General features: G+C 46.5%; 2 protein-coding genes across 2 annotated transcripts in view; one reads left to right on the top strand and one right to left on the bottom strand.

Annotated features, from left to right (window-relative positions):
• SYN3 (synapsin III) overlaps window positions 1-16,763 on the bottom strand; it is a 447,670-nt gene that overhangs the window by 232,165 nt on the left and 198,742 nt on the right. The gene's annotated exons all lie outside the window — the stretch shown is intronic.
• The window catches only part of TIMP3 (TIMP metallopeptidase inhibitor 3), a 56,245-nt gene continuing 49,142 nt past the window's right edge, over window positions 9,661-16,763 (top strand). The window contains exon 1 of the mRNA XM_010970481.3: window positions 9,661-10,119. Coding sequence (XP_010968783.1) covers window positions 9,999-10,119 — 121 coding nt within the window. The 5' untranslated portion in view covers window positions 9,661-9,998. The remainder of the gene's footprint in view (window positions 10,120-16,763) is intronic.

Below are 16,763 nucleotides of genomic sequence, written 5' to 3'. Positions count from 1 at the left end.
ATCTCTCTGTACCTTCGTTTCTATATTTGAAATAAAAAGGGATGGTGAGGATAATCCTGTCTTCCTCACAATTTTTGGTATAAGCGCTAGCACAAATTACTATACGCATACCACCTAGAAGAACGCCCTGCACCTAGGAGGCACTTTGTAAGAATCAGCTATTACTATCAAGTGTTAGTCTTTTTTCCTTCCTCCTTTCCCTCATCCCTTCTTTGGGTATTACGTACATAGTCAAAGGGGAAAGGATACGAGAATATGCTCTTCCCTAATAAACACAGATCATTAGTAGGCTACTTGATGGCAGGGGCCTCATTCGCCTCTATATCTCTGGGGTAGGGCCACACCCTGGTCCGTATAGGTTCTCAGTGAGAATTTACCATGTGCCAGGCACTGTGCCTGTACTGTATTCACTGTTCCATGAACCCAGACTCATGAAGATCCTATGAGGTATGAACTGCTCCTTCATTTTACCATTAGACATCTGATCCTCAGAGAGGTTAAGGAACTTGTTCAAGGTCACAGTGAAAAGGTGAAAAATGATCAAAACCCAGGTTTACTGACATCAGTAAAGCTTTGGTCCCTAACCCCCTTGTCAGGATATCCCATTGGGAGGGCTTGAGAGATCATAAAGTCCAAACCCCTGCTTTTACATTTGAAGAAAAGGAGTTCATTGATTTACTCATGATCACTCAGCTACTGTGTGTGGCAGAACTGAGACAAAAATCTGGTATATTGCCTCAATCTTATGCTTAAAATTTCAGGAGGAAATGATGCTATATTCAATAGCTGTTAAAATGTACTGATCACTAGTCTATCAGCTTGCCTCTGGATCATGGGCCCTGTTTTGGTAATATAAATGTAATTTTCCTTTGGCAACCATCCAAATTCAGAGTAAAGAAGGACCTACCCGTATCCCCAGATATTGCCCGCTGTATGATTTCTCCTGCCTTTTCTCCACTGCGAACCAGATTGAACAAGAGATGATGCATCTCATTTGCCTGCTGATAAATCTCCCTCAACAGCCCTCGGTGGGGGGTACCTTGTCTCCTTCTGCTTGGTTGCATCATACAATGATCAAGAGCTCTGAATATTCAATGGGAACACGAAAGATGAAGAGGAAATCACCAGCCCTTCATGAACCTATGGGTATAGTAACTTTGCGGTCTCCAGAAAGGCTGCTAGTTTGGAAAGAGACCTCTAGGTCTGAATCACAGCTCTGTCACTCCCTTCCTTATATGAAATTGGAAATGTAATTTAACTTCTGAGCCTCAGTTTTCTTGACTGTAGAATGGGCATAAATAATACCTATTTTTTAGGATTGTGAGGGGTGGAGGAAATACTGCATTGAAAGTGCGTCGTACATAGCAGGTACTCCACTAACTTGAGTTCCCTTTCCTTTCCCTTGCCTTAGAACTCTTCAGCTCATCATCCCAAAGTTGATGAATGTTACAGGGCAGGGAAATAATTATTAACTGTGTATCTCTCATGGGCCCAGCACTGAATTAGACGAGCCTAAAGTGATGGGAAGATGATGAGATACTAAGGGGTCTGACTTCTTGTCTCATGTTTGGCAATAATCCTGTGTGACCATATAAAAGCCCACATCTCTGGGTCTTTTTCTATATCTGTAAAATGAGGGGTTTGGATATGATGACCCACAGTTCTCTCCCATCTCTGACCCTCTGTCTTACAATAATCCAAACATCACGCCACTCCCTGGTTAGGCGGTCCAGCATCTCATGACACACTTGACCCTCCTGTTATAGTCCATACCACTCACTGTTGTTTTTGCATCTTTCTCTCCCACTAGACTGGGAACTCCTTGAGGGCAGTTCTGTGCCTTGTTCACTGTTACATTCCCAGCGCCTACTGGGTACTAGCGGAGATCGAGTCAATGTCTAAGGAAATGTGAAGGAAGAAGGGCAGGAAGGAGGCCCCTGCACCTTTCCTCCAAAGAGTCGATGATCACACTGACTTACAAGCTGTGAGGCAGATAGAGACTATCAGTGAAGCAATGATACTCAAGAGTCCCCCCACAACTTGGAAAGAAGGCTGTCTGTCTTCTGAGCACTGAAGCAGTAAGTTCACACACCACACATGGCCTGGCTGTCCGTGGCAGTAAATGAAGACGCAGTAAGGGGTAAGTTCAAAACCCAGAACCCAAACTTCTTGACCTGAGGGTCATTAGTGGATGGTGACTGTAACCTAAAATATAGAAACCAAATGGATATTCCCAGTGCAGAAAAAGTCTGGGCTAAAGAAGAGAGGGGTGGCAAGTTTGGAGCAGAGAAATGGAAAGACCAAAGGGGCCAAAGTCGGCAATGTATGTCCAGCCTTGTCACTGTCCAGGAAGAGGGGCTCTTGTCAGCAGGTGTGAGCACTGGCGCCCTCCTTGGCCAAGGCTTCCCCTCAGTGAGAAGGAGAATTCCATAGTATCTCAGCTGAAGATACTCATTCTTTGACTCTCTGACCTCATTCCCTGTGTTCTGACTCCATACATACTAAAGCAACTTTCTGATGAGAAACTAACTTCATAAGAAGCTCTCTATGGTTATCAGGAAAAGAAAATATAAGGTCATATTGACATGAATGCCCTACCCTACATGACAATTAAATATCTCATTGGAAACAAAGAAAATGGAATTTGGTTGGTGGGGGTAGTCTCTTATGAATCATAGTGTCCCTGGGACTGTTTAACTCTGGGAGCTGCATCGAGCTGAGTTTCTGGACCCAAGAAGCTGGATTCCAGAACGTCTGTTATGGTAAATTTGTGAAGGTGATACACTGACTGCCCCTCCCCACTCCTTTCCCTGCCGTTCTTTGGTTAGTTTATTCTCTCAATGTTTGGTAAGTGCCTAAGATGTGCAGATGTTGTGCTAGGCACTGAAGACGCTCCTGGAATTGCTTGCTGTCTAAGGGAGGGAAAGATGTTTCAACCACTAGGGGCAACAGAGTGTGGGAGGCATGGAGTGGAAACCTGGGGGATATGGTGTGAGTGGGAGGGGAATGAGGGAGGAGAGGCCTCAGAGTGGTGGTCACTTCTGCTGAGGCAGAGAGAGGGTCAGGAAAACATCCATGAGGTGATGATTCAGGCTGAATCCAGAAAGATAAAGACTCTGACAGATGAGACAGAGGAGGGTTAGGAATACATTGGTTGAAGGTGGATTCCAGGCAAAGAGTGCAGCGTGAACAAGCGTCAGAGGCAGGAAACTGATAGTTGGAACGTAAAAGGTTGGGAGAGGGGAATGAGGGCATAGGTTTAGTGAGATAAGCAAGGACAGGACCTGCTGTTGTGTAACTGCAGGGGTAGAAATCACATCGTATTCTATGTGAATGGTCCCCCTCTGTGGGGCCCCAGGAAGAGTCAGATCACAGAGGGCCTTGTGTGCCTTTGTTTGGAGTTTAAGACTTTGTTCAGAAAGCCGTAGAGAACAAATGAATCATTTAAGCAGAGGACAGCATGATTTCAGATTTATATTTGAAAAATTTTACACAAGCAGCAGTTCAAAAGTTGAATTTGATAGAAAAAGACTTTGGATAGAGCAAGCAATTATATGACTATTGAAATTGTCAGGAAAGACTCTATGGGGGCCTGATCCAAGGCAGAAATGGTGGGATGGGGAGAAAGGGATGGTTAGAAGACATGTGTGGAATGAAAATCTACAGGACTTGATGAATGATGGTGCCTTTGGCAGGGATAGGTAACACCAGAGGGGACTGAGAGGAAAAGACAATGAGTTTGGACCCTTAGGGTCTGAGCAGGCACAGGACTTCCAGGTGAACTCGTCCAGGGGGACACTGGTTCTAGACAGGAGCTCAGAGGGATGCTGCTGCGTACACTGCTGATTCCAGTGCACACAGCAAAGTGGCAGGTAGATCCAGGGGAGACAGTGGGATTAGCCAGGGGGCATGTGGAGGCTGGAAGGGAAGGGAGCCAAGGACAGACGACTGGGAAACACCTACATTTCAGTGGCAGGAAGAGCCTGAAGAGTCTGCCAAGAAGACTGAGAAGGTACAGTTGGAGAGGTAGAAAGCAAAACCCCAGAGAAAGTGGAGTCTCAGCAGCCGAGTTTAAAGCAGGATGTGATCAACAGTGTCAGATCCTCTTTGGATGTCCACATTGCACAGGACAAGTCAGTTTCAATTCCAACAGGTTCCACTGAAAAGAGCTCAAGTGCCCTGGCAGAAACAGGATCTTCAGTTCAGTCTGACAGCAGACTGACCCTACGTCTGTTATCCGTCCTGTTCCCTCCCAAGCCACAAGAGCACCAGGCAGAGACACCTGTGTGTGTCTTATGTGCAAAGCTGAGCATGCAACCTTCAAAGAAACCACAAAGGAGCTACTCATTTTTAGAGGAAAAACACGCAAACTCCATGGGCATAAGGAAGACATTAAGACAGGGTTGAGGAAGGGAAGTTCTGCCTCCACTTCATATTATCTGTCACAGAAATAATCGACCAACTGAGCACACAGTCACTTTAAAGAAAGAGCAAGTGCTAAAATTTTAGCTCTGTTTCCCATCTCCCACCACCCCAGAAAACTGGGTATAAAATGTCTCCACTGTGCACATGTGTTTTCTGGCTTAAAATCCCTAGGAATAAGCTGCCCATGGAAAGAAATGCAAAAACCCTAGGATTAAGGTGACGGCAGCCAGAGACTCATACTAAGGGGTCTTCACTCCCTGGTAGGGCTAGGGGGAGAGCTGGGGCAAGAGACGCCCTGCAATTTTACTGCCATGAAATTGGCTCCATATGGAAGAGAGAAAAGGTATTTACTCCCTGCCGATGCCAGACAGAGAACCTAACGTACCTACCATCTTAGGTCCATAATTCCCCAGAGCTGGGCAGCAACCCTGCTGAGGGTCTGGCCAGGGCTCATGGTGTTGGGTGGACCAGGGCTGTCTGTTGCTTGGAAAAGGCTATTTTGAATGTAATGACTTTCAGATGGACTATGGGTTTAGGGGCAGGCACTGTGGCTGGGATCTGGAGGAGAAGGGGCAGGGAGGAAAAGAGGTGTTTGTCTTGTCAGTACCTTCTCCAGGTTTAATTTCCAGAGGCCAGCTCTGCCCTAGAAGAGTGAGACCACAGCATCCTCTCCTGTGTTCCCAGATCTCCCCAGTTCCCCCAAACCCATGATTCACAAGTATATAGCTTTCTGAGAGCACAGCTCTCCTTAGGTTGACATGTGGCCAGCCTAGGGGTGGAGAAACTGGGCAGCTGTGAACCCAGACGGGATGCTGACTGAGAGCTTTGTGGCCACTGCAGACAGGAGTAGTTAGCTTCACCCACTCAAAGGCACCCACACCCCACTGACTAGCGTGGAATTGAGCCTCTCCCACCTTCCCAGTGAAACTGTCCGGGGCTGCAGGCTGAGGGAATGGGTGTTCTCTGGCTTACAGTGCCCCCTAGCACTGGCCAGAGGGATAGGGCTCCGTGATCAATTCAAGGAGCTACCATCTGCCTACCTCAAAGCTGGGAAAGGGTCAGTGGGACCAATCAGTTTCATTCACTCAACCAATACTTATTGATATCTTTGTTACCAACACTGTCCTCAAGGGGCTTACAGTCCAGGAAGGTAAACAATCACTTTCCAGTCAGCCAAGTGATGTGAAAGAAAGAAGCACAGGGCAACACTGGAGGGGGCTGATGAAGACTGGGGATGGGAATCAGAGAAGGCTTTCTGGAGGAGGTGACATTTAAGCTGTAATCTGAAGGTAGTATAGGAGTTCAATGAATTTTTTAAATAAGGTATGTAGACAATAAAAGACATATTCCTGACCTTTCAGTATTATGACCCAGGAGAAAGACAGATAAACAAGTAATTATAATGGGGCTCTATCAGGAATAAGACCCTCAATTTCTCCTATTCCTTCACCATGACAATCTTTGTTTTCAGCATGAATCTTGAAGGAGGGAGCAGCATAGGAATTCAGTAAGTGTAAACTGAGAGATTGATGGGTGTGCTTCAGTTCCGGTCACATTCAATTTGTCTCAAATCTATTTAAATGACAAGATCTATCTTCTCTTCAGAAACATTCACCTTGCTGTTGAGAATTTTCCGTGGAATCTTAGACCTTCCAGCCAGAGGTATCTTGGAGATCACTAAATTACATCTTTCATCCAACAAACACAAAAACTGAATCTGAACAAGTGACTTATCCACACACAGAATTGTTCTGCAGCAACCTTTAGAACAAATCTCAAGTGTTTTTTTTTTTTTCACCCCAGCCTCTTTTTTGTCTCCCAGAAAGAAAATTTTCATAAGTCTTTTTGCAGCAATATGTTTGGAATGTTTTCAAAGGTATTTGATAATTTGGAAAGGGGAAAATAAACACTAGAGATAGACCTCTGAGGAGTACAGAGCTGTATTTGTTCTGATTGGCTCAGAGGTGATTATTATCATAACAGAGAACTATTTAGTCAGTGCAGGCATAATTCTCTACTTGTTGAGCACTGTACAGAGAGACCCTGAAACAAACTCATCTATAGATCTGAAATGCAGAATCAGGACTGTGAGTGGCTGCAGTTTCCACAGCAGGAGTATAAACATTAGGTCATGCGCTGCAGCTGGGGAGACTGAGGCCCAGGAGTGTGTACGAGCGAGCCCAGGTAAGGACTCAGGCAGCTGCAGCACAATCTTGGCTCTGTTACTAGCTCACCATGAGACTTTGGGCAAATTCCTTCACTTGTTTGTACCTTATCTTTCCCACCTATAAAATGAGGGTGGGTAGTCTCTGAGGTCATTTTTTAGGACCTCTAAATAACTACGAGAAACTTTCCACAGATTCCAGCATCCTGGAACTTGATATGCAGAGGGGTGAACATGGACTCATCTTTCCTAGAAAAGTTCGAGGAAAGGAAATACCAGGTCATCCTGGTAGGTTTGAGGACAGGCCAGACAGATTTAGAAACTTCTTCAATTCTTCTGGGGTTTATAAATCTATCATTGTTCTTAGCTGTCAAGAGAAAGTGGGGAGCTGGTATCTTCATTCATACCATTAGCCCCAGGTCCATTCCATCTAGCTTACAAAGTGGACTTGAAAAAGCAATTCTTACATATTATTAGGTCCATGGACACCAGGACATCCGATTGATGGCTGTAAGGTCTGCTCGCTGGAGGGGCTGACCCTGGCAGTAGGGCTCTCCTCTACAAGGATTCATGAAGCTTGCTCTTTCTCTTCCTCAGGGTTGAGGACTGAGCTGGCCTCACATGGATGGGCAGAGGGGAGTCTCCTTGGGTTAAACATTAGGGAGAACTTCCCAACTGAAAGGGAAGCTGACCTCCAAAGATGATGGCCCAGCTTAGGATAGGGAGTGAGAAGAAATAAACCAAAAGGCAACTTCATTACCTTTCAGCTGGAAAACCAATCAGGTTACTCTTACACATACATAATTAAGTAGCTGCCATAGTCAAATTCTTCAGATGCTTTCTATAAGGAATCAGCTCCTTGAAGTTCATCAAAAGTTATTTCTCTGATACTAATATTCTAGGCAAGCCTTCCCTTGGAGAAGCTACTGGCATTTTGGAAAAATCCTTAAAGTGAAAAGAAAAAAGAGAAGAGAAGGCCTCTATCACGTTAGACGCTTATCCAAAGTGGATTCGGTTTGGAAAGACTTTTAAAACCTTCCACATGACTGGCACTGTGCAGGGATAAATGAAACTCTCAAATCCCACCAAGTATGCCCTCATTCAACCTGGATCCTTGGCATGGCCTTCAGAGTATCCATTGCTTAAGACTCAATAGGCTGCTGGCCACACCCATACCCATGTCTCCTGGGACCCTATTTTGTGCTCTGAGGCCTAAAAAGGAGTGGCCAAATATCTCAGGCCTCAAAGTGTTTCCTGTGTGGTTGGGGAAATAGTACAATTATGTCCCATGAAACATGGAACAAAGTGCTGGAGTAAACATTTGAAAGAAGGAAAGAGCTCTCTGGGTCCAGCTGTAGTTACAGTTAAAGTGGGAGGGGTCTTAAAAGTTGTGAAGGGAACAAGATAGAGAAATGTGGGAACTAGATTCCCTTCCTTACAGCTTAAATTTTTAAGGGAAAAAAGGGAGTTTAAAAAATGTTTTGGGAATACCATATCCAATGAAGTTTTCTGCTCCTGCCATCCCAATGTCACTTCTCTGAGGTGTAAACAGAGGAGTTTCTGAGAAATAGGCTGAACTGCATTTCTGAGCAGTATTTCCAGTCCTTACTTTGTTCCAAACTTTTAGCATTTCTATAGCCAAATCATTTAAGTCTCTTTCCAAATGGGATGAGCTGGGATAGAAAGGAAGAGAGATGCAAGAGTAAAAAGATAAAAGACTCTAGCTGCAAAAGGGCATTTGCACTACCATTTGTTAAAGCTACTGGCTGCTAAAGTCCAGGGAAACACATGCTACTCTTAAGGTGGGAGTGAGTGAATTGTGTTCCTGGTTGGTTGCCAAGTCATGTCACCTTTCTGCACCAGTTTCCTTATCTGGAAAGTGTGAATAATACTTTGTGATTTTCCTATCTAAAAGGATTATTGTAAGATGTAATGAGGTGAGGTATGAAAAATATAAGACAGAATCAAGATGTTACTGAATACTAAAAATAGTCACAGTTATTAGTTATTAACAGTTATGCATTGCAGCTAGTAGTCTCAGATCCTGGATAGTTTTCCAGGATTTCATTTTACCCCAGTTTTGGATCAGCTCACTCCCAAATTCTTTGCTGAAGGATGGAGACCTGTCTGCCCTAGGTGGGGTTACCGTTTCCTTCTGCCCTTTCTGCCTATTGTTTTTCAAATAAGCTCAGGGCCTTTGCACTTGGCTGTTCTCTTCTCCCAGGCTGACACATGGCTGCGCCTTCTTGTTCACATCTCAACCAGGATGTCATCTCATCAGACAGACCTTCTCTTACTATCCCATAGACAGCAGCGCCCTCCGCAGTCATTTCTAACCCATTATTCCGTTTTATTTTCTTCATGGTATTATCACCTTGGAAAATCACCCTATGTACTCATGTATTTACTGATATATTGCCTGCACGTTCCATAGGAGCAAGGAGTTTGTTTCGCTTATCCCAACATCCAGAACAGTGTTTGTTGAATGACTTTCACAGTTTACTCCAGTTGAGCCCAGGAAACATTTCACAGCTAGCTCCAAAAGGCAGATGGCTTCCTCAAAGTCTGGCGGGGAGGTAAGGTGGGAGTGTGTAGGGTATAGGTCATCTACTTGGTTCTTTCCTCTCTGACACTGCTCGCTCCAGAGAAGGTGGAGAATTAGCCTTTTCCCATTCTTTCCACCAGGCGCAGTCAAGGTCTCTAGGGCCAGGGCCGCCTCTGACCTGCCCAGGGGTTGGTGCTTGAGTAGGTGGTAGTCGATTCAGGTTTGGGTCAGAGGCTCCCAGAAGGCGGGGTGGGCGTATGGCGAGGGTGCAGGTGAAAGCGGGCACCAGGACGCCGCTTCGAGGGCCCCTGGGCGAGAGCGGGTCAGAGGCGCGTCCAGCCCACCCACTCGCGTGCCCACAGCCGCATTATTCCCTATAAGGATCTGAACAGTCCCGGGCGGCCCCGCCCCATCGCCCCGCGCCCCCGGCCCCGCCCCTTTTTGGAGGGCTGATGAGGTAATGCGGCTCTGCCATTGGTCGGACGGAGCGGGCCCCGCTCTCCCAAGAGGGGGTGCCCTGGGGACCCGCGCTATATCACTCGGCCGCCTGGCTGCAGCGCAGAGCGGGCAGCAGGCGGGCGGGCAGATAGCTTCTCCTCCTCCTGCTCCAATAGCTCCTCCAGCTCCTACTCCAGCTCCCGCTCCTTCACCCAGAGAGACTGCCCACCCGCCCAGTCGTGCGCCAGCGCCGAGGCAGCCTCGCCGCACCCCATCCCGTTCCACTGGGCACTCGGAGGGCAGCGCGCCCGGAGTCAAAGTTGCCCCGTAAGCCCGAGCGGGCGAGCTCAGGCTGCAGCGACCCCACCGGCGGCGCGCACCGCAACTTTGGGGAGGCGAGCAGCAGCCTCGGCAGCGGCAGCGGCAATGACTCCCTGGCTTGGGCTCGTCGTGCTCCTGGGCAGCTGGAGCCTGGGATACTGGGGCGCTGAGGCGTGCACATGCTCGCCCAGTCACCCCCAGGACGCCTTCTGCAACTCTGACATCGGTAAGCGCTCCTGATGTCCCCGCTGGAGCCCCGGCGGTGCCCGTTCGCGCGCGCAGCCCAGACTTGGGCGCTGCTCCGGATGGCATGGCGAGCCCCGCTCCTTTTCTCTGCCTGGGCTTGGGACGGGGTGGGGAGTCTCAGATTCCTGGGGCGGGGGCTCTGGCAAGACCGAGGTGGGGAGATGCCCTCCAGAGAGAACCACAGACACTGAGTGAACCCCTTGCATCCATGCTCTTCTAGGGCGTGAGGTCCCTATCCGTCCTTTTGACTTCTGGAAAATTTCCCTTTGCACTATTGCATGAGGAAGGGCTGGGGGAGAAAGGGAGAACGTTCCTAAAACTTGGGATGCCAACTAAAATGCTGGTATGTTGAATAGTTTTTTTCTTTAAGAAAAAAAAGTTGCCAGCCATGTGCATGGAAAGTTGCAGAAGAAACTTAAAGTTTTCTGAGTATGCATCATCTCCTGCACCCATGAAGTTCATTCTTTTCACTGAAACCCAACCCAGCCTCACACTCCTCAGACAAGTGCTAACCGAGCTTCTTGGACTGCCAAGTTTGGGTGGATTTAAGGGGGGAAATGAGAAGAAAGCCATGGGGTTGACCCTCCCCAGAGGAACTGTATTTGAGAGTGTTGATAGCAAGCAGGAGGTGGCGTGTGTGAGGGATCACTTATCACATAGCTGTGAGAATTCACAGGAAGGCTTTTTTCCCCCCTTGAATGTGTGTGGGGAGGGGGAGACTGAGTAAGTGGAAAAGAGATTTGTCACCAAAAGAACAAAGATGCCAGGAGTCACATCATGGTGACTATTCCAAACTGGACTTAGTATCTTGATTAGAGAGACTCAGTAAGAAGTAGAACCAGTTTTTATCAAGGGCCTTGAGAATGTCCTGGGAGAACTTGTTTGGGAGTGTTCAGGACACTTCTTGTGCTTGGATGGCCAGAGGTGGAGTAGCAGCTGGGAAACATCTCTCCTCTCCTTTACAGCTCATAAAGCATGCAAGTCCAGTGGCCCCTGCTGTGTGTGTGTTGGGGGGAAGGGTATATGTGGGCTGGGGGTGGGGTGGGACACAGCTAGCCACCTTCTGCCTGTGTCAATTCAGAAGTGAAGAATGAAGCGTGTGTGTTTTAAGTACAGTCATAAAGGGGAAGGAAATTTTCCACTGGGTCCTGGGTGAGGGCCTCCACAAGTGTGCTGCAAGGGAGGAGGGGGAGGAGGCAGGAACCTGGCAGGGGAGGCAGCTGAGGTTGGGAGGGGCTCTGCTGGTGGGCCTGGCGAGCCTAGGAGAAGTCAGGGAGGTGGCCGTGGTGACCAGAAGGTCAGTCCAGTTGGCCGGCATGGATGTTTGTGTGACCTGGGGTCACCCATGTTAGTGGTTTCCCGGGGCCTTTGTTGTGCACCCTTCCCTCTCCTTGAGGAACCTGACTGGCCCCTGGGTTTGTGGACTGCCTGGAAGGATTCTTTTGGGCTGCCCAAGGCCTAGAAGCCTTTCTTTCTCCTCCTCTGACTGTCCCCACCCAAATCCCACTTGACCTGTCTATGATTACCTCGTGGGTGTCATTCCCACGTGAGTAGTGCTAACGAGCTGCTGTTGGTGTAGCAGTAAGGTTCTGGTCCTGCTCAGTAAAGAGCACACACTTGGCGTCAAGAGTCAGGGTATCCTCCTTTGCTTGACAATGGCTCGAGTGTGTTCACTTGGATCTTTTGGTGTGTGGTGAGAGGGAGACCTCATGCCTTCCCCTGGCCCTTGGCTTTTTGGGTTTCTATCCTGGAAGTTCACCAGGGAATAGTAGAAACAAGAGCAAGGAGACCACTTCCAGTGGGGGCATTGCTTAACTATGCTCACTGCTTAGGTTTCCTGCAGTGTGTCTGGACTGATGCAGAAACTTTCTTGTAATTTCTCCAAATTTTTTCAAGAAATCCTTCCATATCCCCCTCCTCAATAGACTGCCCAGAGAAAAGCAGAGTTACCAGGAAGTACCCAAAGACCAGAACATCATGGTAGCAAAAATAAAAAAGATACAAAGAAATCTTCAATATTGCTGGCACCGATTCCAAACTGTTCTGTCTCGGTTTGGTGCACTGCACTAGCGGCAGGGATGAGATAATGCTTTTAAAAATGGGAGGTGTGGATGTCGGCTGCCTGCTTATTGACCTCCACTGCCTTACAGTACCCTGCTGGTGTCCAGTAGGTGGCTCCCAGTTTTCCTAGCTTACAGCCGTTCTGGTTTCCAATCTGGGTTGAAACGCTGCCTGTTCTCTCCCTGAAGGAAATGTGTAGACAATTCCATTCCCCTTGACCCCTACGACTCCACCAATCAATGCTGAAGCCCATGAATGATGCTCACACCAGCCCATCAGCTTCCTCTTCCATTACCTTCCTGGCTGTTTTCTCTTCATGGCCGGGTACCATGTTGCCCTCTCTAAGGAACCCTCCATGGCCTTCCCTCTCCTTTCTCCTCATCCACAGGTGTCTCTTTTTGCCTTTTCTCCCCCAAAGCCCTGGGGATTGGCACTGCCTTCTGGGTGAGGAGGAGTTAAAAGGTGTTTCTATGGCAACTCCAGGCTCTGCACCCTAGTGAAGTGTTTAGGAGAAGAATTAACTACATGCTGGCTTATAAAACATACTGAGGGGGAAAGGAAAGGACCTGGAAGCAGCCACAATGTCTGTGGCCCCCTCCTCACCAATCATTGCCCCCCAAACTCCTGACAAACCTTGACTCTGGAGGAGGGAAGCGAGAAGACTAGGAATGAAGAAGGCAACCTTGGCCTGCTTTCTGCTCCACAACTCTGTCCAGCTCAGGAAGGGGTGGGCAGTGCCAAGAGCCTTCTGGAAATTGGGGTATGTGAGTGTACATGAGTGCACGTGTGTGTGCATGCACACACAGAGGGGTGTGTGTGTGTGTGTGTGTGTTTGTGTGTGTGGTTTCTGCAGAGGCGGGGGCAGAAAAGAGGATTTTGCTTCAGAATGCCAAGCCCTCCTCTCGGCCTCTTTTGCACAGAAGAATGGGGCTGTGCAATGGAGTGCTAAGAGCCTGCTCCCCGAGCCTGTTGGGAATTCGAGAGTGAGGCTCGGCTTGAAGGCCCGCTGCCAGCCTTGGAGGATGGTCCCTGGATATCTCTGAGTTGTTTTGACAGGGACCAGTGCCAGCGGATTCCTTCAGTATCAGATCTGAGGTTGTGGTATTAGCAAAGAAGCCATTTTCAAAGAGGCCCGATATATCCCCTCTCACTCATAGACACACAATTACACTCCACACTGGGCTTTGTGACTTAAGGAAAATAAAAAGGATCAGACTTCAGAGAGGAGCCAGTCACTTGGGGAGCAGACCTGAGCTGTAGACATCTTAGTAACTTTGGAAAGAGGAGAGCTGCTCTTTGTAGGAGGGAAGGGACATCTCTCAGATCCTACTGGGTGCAGGCACTTCACAGACCCTTAAGAGTAGATATTACACCTATTTTTTTTCACTTGGAAAACACAGAGTCTGAAAGCGATTGTGCCTGCTCAAGGTCACCTGGCTGCTGCATGGTAAGGCCAACTCCATTCCTTAGTTATGCCATTCTTCCAAAACTTTTCAACTTTCATTTACCCTTGATATTCTAAGGCAGACGACCCCTCTTAGAACTAGGATGGAACAGACAGTTAACATTTGAAGAATGCTTTACTTATGGATTTTGGGAGTTTTCCTTAAAAATATGAAGACAGCCAAAATGGCCAGAGGTTTTAACATTATTTTATGGCAGTGAGAACTAATTACTATTACTACCACCATCATCATCATTATCACATGAGGGTATAAATAGAGAAAAATTTCTAATGTTCTTTGGCTATTAGAACTGGAAGAGACTCTCAAAGTAAAAAAAAAAAAAAAAAAAAAGACTTGGTTTATCTCACTGGGGTGCAGGGAAAAGTCAAGCTAATGGGGACAAGAGATCTTGGGCAATACTCTTCCCCTTCTGGGTGAGGACGAGTGGAGGCCTTCTAGAGTGAGGTGCCCTTTCTATGCAGATGGCCAGTGTGGTGGGAGGCAAAACAGAGTCAGGAGACTGGGTCCTGGGCTGGCTGGAGAAGGCGCCCCTCCTACAATTCTGTGTCCCTTTCACAATCCCTGGATGGATAAGGCTAGAAAAGTGGCCACAGAAGTAGCTTGGGTGGAGGGACTTTTGTTTGTTTTGCAGGAACAGCAGGAACCATTCAGCTCCACTGCTGAATGGCACATTCCAACAGGTTCATTAATTAAAAACAAAAACAACAACACAATTCTCCATTGCATTTGGCTTTTACCATTCCAGCCAGTATGGACAAGGAGGCCCCTTCTTCTAGCCTTTGTCATAGTCAACTCCTGGGTGGCCTGGTGAGGCAGTGTGGGGTGGCGGAAAGGCCGTGGGGCAAGCAGAGCTCGCCTTAAATCCTTCCTCTGAGGCTTGTTGGCTGTGTGCACTTAAGCATGTTATTAGCTATCTTTAAGTTTTAGTTTCCTCATTTATAAAAGGGGAATAATAATCTGCACCTCCCTGGCCCTTTAATTTTTATCTACATTTTAAAAATTATAAGGATTATATGGATACATTCTATGTCCATGTATGCATGTATTTGTGTACACATCTGTATCCATTCATCCATCCATCCATCCAGATCGATCTGTCTGTCTGTCTGTCTATTTGTCTATCTAAAATCAGATAAGGGTAAGGGTTTTGATCACTTCCTCTAATTCTAGTCCCTTCCCCAGATCCTTTCTTCCCTATGAATTTACATACATAGGTACCCACAGAAGTTTATAGTAGCTTTTTCCCCTTGGCAACACGAATAGTAGAACACTATAAATATTGGAATACCACATACAACAGTCTATTTTTTTTCAGTGAACTACGTGTATTAGAGATTATTCTCAGTTAATATACATACAGATCTACTTCATCTTTTTTACTGCATAGAATTCCATCAGATTGTAATTTTAAAAACTAATTATGGAGTGATTACTATGTGCCAGGCACCATTCTAAATAATTAACAAGCATTAACTCATTTAATTCTCTCAAAAGTCCTATGAGGCAGGTGTGCTACTGTTGTCTCCATTTTCCAGATGATGAAGCAGAGGCTTAGAAATATTAGCTAACTTGTTCTAGGTTGTATCAGAGCCTGTATTTAAACCCCTGCAGCCTGGCTTTAAAATATAATCAACTACTATACTATACATTACATTATAATACATTATATTACATATTATATTGTGTATCATAATATATATATTGCTATATACTATTATATTACTATAATAATATAATAGCCCTATAAGTTTAGGTATATATTTATTTAGCCATCCCCCTATTGACAGATATCTAGGTTCCTAACAGCCTTTCATCCCTACAAAGAACACTGAAACAGTCATTGTACAATTCTCTTGTTCACATGCACAAATACTTCTCTGTGGCACACATACAATTTGGAATTATTGGACATAAAGTATGTGTATTTTACATTTTAACATTTCCTGACAATGTGCCCTCCAGAGTGGCTGTGTTAACACAGTTCTTTTTGAATGTGCAACATGCAGAGATGGAGGAATTATTCCAGTCCTGTGCTGGAGATACTTCCATGCTTCTCTCAAGTGGGAAAACAATTTATGATCTTTATTGACTTTCTGATATTTTTATTTTTGATTTTCCCTTTCTCCTTTGAAAAGGAGCAAAATTAAGGCCACTCAGATCAAGCTGATGAGAGCGTTTTTGTAGGGAGAATGAGGCTTATGTACCAGGAAAGCCATGGTCCTTGAATTGTTGCAGATTTTTATTAACTTAGTTGCAGATGGTTTTATCTTTTTGCTTTAATAATAAACAATGAGTCTTTAATTACACTGAGTTGCCTGACTTTGGGGTTTGACATGAGCCTAGGTTCATGTTTTGAAGACATGTGCATTGTGCACAGGGTCTTGTTTGCTGATTCAAAGATGTCCCCTAGTTGACTGGCCCTGGCCAGGCTCAAGGTGGCAGCAAGGGGACCCATCTCTTTGTCCTGCTTCTCCCCTTGTTATTGCATTTGGATGGTGTCTGCATGGAAGTAATGGGATGGCCATGGGATGGAGATGGACAAGATGGACAGTGGTGGGATGGAGGTGGCAGGATGGGTCCTGGCCAAGAAAGATGCTGTAATCTCATCTAGATGAGAGGTAAAAGGGCTAGTTTAAAAGAGAATTTCACTGTCCTGATTAAAACCTTTCAGTGGACCCCTGCCTGCCTCCTCCTCATCCTCTCATCGCTGGCCCTTCCAGCTCCAGCTGTTCCTATTCTTTCTCTGGGTCTTGGCCCATGCTGTCTCCTCTGTTTTGAATGCCCCACATTAACTTTTCATTCTCTGGGTTTCACTTGGTTCCATTTCCCCGCCCACTCTCTGGCATTGTTGCAAAATAGTCACACCTTGCTCAAATTTTAAACATGTTGAAAAACACCACCTGTAGAGAAAAAACAATTCTCTGAAGATGCATGAGAAATTTCCAGAGGAGGTCATTTTCGGGCTGACCTAAAGGCTATACCACCCAGAGGACACATCTAACCCCTTTAAGAGGGGAGGCACTTGTTATACTCTCTGCATTACTTGATAAGCCCAGTTCCACTTTCTGGACATAACACTCTATCACCCTCCCAGAGG

This window comes from Camelus bactrianus, chromosome 12 (genome assembly GCF_048773025.1).
Source record: "Camelus bactrianus isolate YW-2024 breed Bactrian camel chromosome 12, ASM4877302v1, whole genome shotgun sequence".
Lineage (NCBI taxonomy): Eukaryota > Metazoa > Chordata > Mammalia > Artiodactyla > Camelidae > Camelus > Camelus bactrianus.
This window is presented reverse-complemented; position numbering and strand designations above follow the sequence as displayed.